We start from the raw sequence: 4,848 nt of genomic DNA, 5'->3' as shown, positions 1-4,848 counted from the left end.
GAAAAACCGGTCAATGTACTTAGTTCCTTACCTGTATGGTTAGCTCATTCTTGATACTCTGTGATTCATCAACTTGCAGAAGTATTTCTGCCTTATCTTTCACTGATAAACAAGGATGAACAGCAGTATTATCTTTTCACTTACTCAAGTACTTAATGAAACAAATTTTAAGTACAGTACAATCACAACAATGATTTCTTGCCTTTTTCTTAATGAATGTACTTCTTAACTCTGTTTAGGTTTATTTCTCACCAGTAAATTCTTATCATAATCACAACAGTTTTTGTGTTGTTAAAATATTCATTGTATAGGGGCTGGAGAGATGGCTAAGCAGTTGAGAGCACTGGCTGCTTTTGCAGAAGAACCAGGTTCGAATTCCAGCACCCACATGGTGGCTAACAACCATCTGTAACTCCAGATCCAGGGGATCCCACACCCTCTTCTGTTCTCCATGGATACTACACAACATGGGAGCATTTACACATATGCAGGCATAACACTCACATACACTTTAAAAAATGAAAAAAAATGTATAGATAATGATGCTTAATTTTCTCCATTTCTATTAACTAGGACAGGTATACAAGAATTAAAAATTCACACAGACACAGAAAAAAACTTCAAATACCTTAAGTATTTATTTGGTCAAGCTGCTTCTTAAAAATTTCATTACATTTATTTACTTGTTCACTGTGTATGTGTGCCCCAGTGTGTGTGGAATGCAAGACAACTTTGAGGTGTCAGCCCTCTCCTTCCATGATGTGGGTCCTTGGATCAAACTCAGGTCATCAGGTTTGGAAGTAGCAAGTGCCTTTACCTGCTGAGCCACTTTACTGGCCCAGGTCATGCTACTTTGTAGCCCAGGCTGGCCTTGGACTTCCAATCCTCTTTGCCTCAGTCTCCCAAGTGCTGAGATTATAGATATGTTTCATCATTCCTGGATTCTTGGCTAATCTTAAAAGCAAGATTTTAAAAGCATGCAGAAATGGTTTTTGTTGTTAAGTTGTTGGGGATTACTATAAGATACACAAAAATGGTTATTTTCGGATTCTCTATATCAGTGAAACACTGTCAAATAAATATAAGCTCATAAAACTATAATTGAATATGTACCATTTATGGTCTCTTAAAACCATTCATTTGTTTAAAGGAGTACTTCCCTCATTATGGAAGAAACATCTCTATTTTGAGACTTCTGTTCCTAAGCTTTAGAAATCTTTACATGGCTAAGATATGCGATAAACTCTTCACTTTGAAAACAAAGTAGGGGAGATTAAATAGGAAAACCTGGAAGGAAGTTAGCAAAGGAGCAATGTTCAAACACATATGAACACTGATATAACCACAGGATATCAGCTACTGATATTTAACTTCCCCATCACTTCAAACATCTATTTGTTCATTCATTTATTTGGAGATTGAGTCACTTCTCAACCTCTGCCTCAGGCTTCTGAATGCCAGAATTAGAGGCTTTCACTATTACACCCAGCTCAAATACTCATTTTTTATAATGAGAAATATTCAAAATTCTCTTTACTTTGAATTATATAATAATTCTGACTACAATCACACTGTTGCAGTAAAACAGCAGAATGTATTCCTCCTCTCTGAGTCTTGGACTGTATAAGTGAAGAAATGAGCTGAGCAGCACGCATGCACCTCTCTGTGCTCTTAACTGTGACTGTGATGTGATCAGCTGTTGAAAGTTCCTGCTGCCTTGGCTTCCCTGCTTTAATGGACTGTAACCTTGAATTTTGAGTTAAAAATAAACCTTTTCTCCTTTAAGGTGCTTTTGTCAGGGTATTTTAACACAGCAACAAAAATGAAACTAGGATACCAGGCAAGTGCTCTTCCTGGGGAAATAAAATAAAAAAGGAAATAAAAAAATTATAGAATTGAATGAAAATGAAAACAGTAGATCCAACCCATGGGTTCTAATAAAAAAAGTCTTAAGTGGGAAGATTTGTTTGTTTCGGTCTTTTCAAGATCACATCTTCCTGTAGCCATAACTGCCCTAGAAGTCACTATGTAGACTGACTGGTCACCATCTCACAGAGATCCGCGGACTGGTCACCATCTCACAGAGATCCGCCTGCCTCTGCCTCCCTAGTGCTAGGATTAAAGGCATGCCCCAACACATGCAACTTAAGTGCAATGTTGATAGCTAGAAGTGCCCACATTAAAAAACAAAACAAATCAAAACAAAAACAAAACCAGAGAGCTCTCAAATAACTAACAACGCATAGTAGGGCTTTGGAAAAAAACAATAACCAATCCCTAAATCAGCTGATTAGGATTAGAACAGAAACTAATGAGATGGTAATGGAAAAAAAAAAAGACAAAAAATGAAACAAAGACTTGGTTATTTGAAAGCATACACAAGATGGACAAATCCTTAGTCAAACCAACTAAAAGGGGAAAAAGGTCCAAATTAACAGTAGAGATGGAAAGAGAACCATACAACAGATAACAATGAAATTCAGAAAATCATTATATTCCATTAAATTGGAAAATCTAAAAGAAATTGATGAATTCTGGATGCATAAGAACTTCTAGAATTAAAGTGAGTGAGATAAACAGAGCTGTAAAAATCATCGAGGTTGGGACTGGGCATTGTGGGATAGACCTTTAATCCCAGCACCCTGGGAGATTGAGGCCAGCCTGGTCTACATAGTGAGTTCTAGGCCAGCTGGGGCTATAATAAGATCTTGTTTAAAAAAAAAAAAAAAAAACCAACAACCAAACAAACCAACAAAAATCAATAGATTGAAATGGTTATAAAATCTGCCAACTACACAAAAGTCCATGTCCAACGCATTCACTGCTGAATTCTACTAACCTTGAAAGAAAACCAGTATTTCTAAAAAATTCAACAAAGAAAAATGAAAAAAACGCTACCAAATTCTTCTAACAAAAACTGTATTACCCTAATATCAAAACCAGATAAAGATACAGAAAAAATTATAATCTCCTTTTGATGAACAAATATTTAAAAATTCTCTAAAGTCTTACAAATTCAAGACACCAAAAAAAGAAAAAGAGCCATTTAGCATGATGACGTTGCATTCTAGAGATGCATGAATGTTTCAACATATGTAAATCAATAAATGTACATATATGAACTCAAGGACAGAAAACACATGACCATCTCAATAGAGGCAGAAGAGGATTTTGACAAAATCCAACATAATTTCATAAAAACCCTTGAGAGAATAGGAATAGAAAGAATACACCTCAACATAATCAAGGCTAGATACAACAATCCCATAGTTAACATGTACAAAATGGGAGAACTGCAAAGCATTTCCACTAAAATCAGGAAGAAAACAAGGAGGCCCACTTTTTTTTTTTCTTCCCTCAGTCTTTTTGAGACATGATCTCCCTGGAGCCCTGGCTCGCATGCCACTCACTATGTGGATCAGGCTGGCCTCAATCTTACAAAGATCTGCCTGCTTCTGCCTCCCGTGTGCTGGGATTAAAAGTGTGCACCACCACGCCCCATGCTAGAAGTATTTCAAACTCTGATTTGAAGTTATACTACAGACTCAGCAACAAAAACAATACGGTACTGGAACAAACATGGACATGGCAATCAATGGACTAGAACAGAGAATGCAGATATAAACAAAGACAGCTACAGCTGCCTAATTTCTGACAAAGATGCCTAAATGTATAGTGGAGGAAAAAGCCTTGTCAACAAATGCTGCTGGGAAAACTGGATATCCACATACAGAACAAAACTAGATCCTTATTTCTTAATATGTACAAAATCAACTCCAAATGGATCAAAGATCTAAATGGAACTCTGAAACTGTTAGAGGAAAAAGTAGGGAAAATGCTTCAAGATATAGGCACAGGCAAGGACTTTCTGAATAGGACTCCAATTGCTTTGGAAATAATGTCAATAAATTAAAAATGTGTCCTCAGGAAACATTTAACTGTGTGAAGAGATAGCTTACAGAATGGGAGAAAAATCTTTTGCTAGTTATGCATCTGACAAAGAATTAATTTCTAAATATACAACGAACTAAAAAAAAAACCCTAAACAATAAGAAATCAAAGAACCTAATTAATAAATGGGCTAATGAAAGCAACCAGCTTTTAAAAGATAAAGTACAAATGGCAGATAAATATTCAATGTCATTAGCCATCACAGAAATGCAAATGACAATTACATTGAGTCTCCATCTAACACAAGACAGAATGGCAATCATTAAGAAAGCAACTAACAACAAATCTAGTGAGTCTGGACAAAAGGGAGCCTTATATACTGCAGGTGAGAAAGTAAATTAGTCCACCCACTATGGAAATCAGTATGGAGGTTTCTCAAAAACCTGAAAAATCATTCACCTATTTTATGAACGAGCTACACCCCATTCCTGGGTGTTTACACGAAGGGATCCAAGTGAACATGTCACAGAGATTCTTGCACATCAATGTTACTGCTACACTTTGCACAATAGCTAAGTTAGATAACAAAACTAAGGTGTACAATAACAGAGAAATGGATAACAAAAATGTGGTACACACACATACACACACACATACACACACATATATACACACACACACACACAAATGGAATTTTTTCTAGCCATAAAGAGAAATGAAGTTATGTTTTTTGCAGGAAAACAGGTACAACTGTAGGTAGTTATATTGGAGTAAGCCAGTCTGAAAAAGACAGACACATGTATTTTCTCTCATTGATGGTTCTCTAGATTTTATATAGATACATAAAATCATGTACATGTATGATATGAAAGAAGCAAAATCATATAGGTAAACAAAAGAGACTTACAGGAGGTGGGGAGGACTGATCAAAGGGAGGGTGGGGGTGTATGTGGGAAT

The 4,848-nt window shown here is 36.1% G+C and overlaps 1 protein-coding gene across 7 annotated transcripts in view; it reads right to left on the bottom strand.

Moving 5' to 3' along the window:
- Positions 1-4,848, bottom strand: part of Gkap1 (G kinase anchoring protein 1) — a 102,012-nt gene that overhangs the window by 2,817 nt on the left and 94,347 nt on the right. For all 7 annotated transcript variants that reach the window (XM_017800480.2, XM_017800481.2, XM_017800477.2 and 4 more), the window contains one exon: positions 32-102. In XM_017800480.2, the coding sequence (XP_017655969.1) occupies positions 32-102 (71 nt within the window). The remainder of the gene's footprint in view (positions 1-31; positions 103-4,848) is intronic.

The sequence above is a fragment of the Nannospalax galili genome, unplaced genomic scaffold (assembly GCF_000622305.1).
Source record: "Nannospalax galili isolate Female #2095 unplaced genomic scaffold, S.galili_v1.0 scaffold1640, whole genome shotgun sequence".
NCBI lineage: Eukaryota > Metazoa > Chordata > Mammalia > Rodentia > Spalacidae > Nannospalax > Nannospalax galili.
Note: the sequence above shows the minus strand (reverse complement) of the source record. Positions and strands in the feature narration are given on the sequence as shown.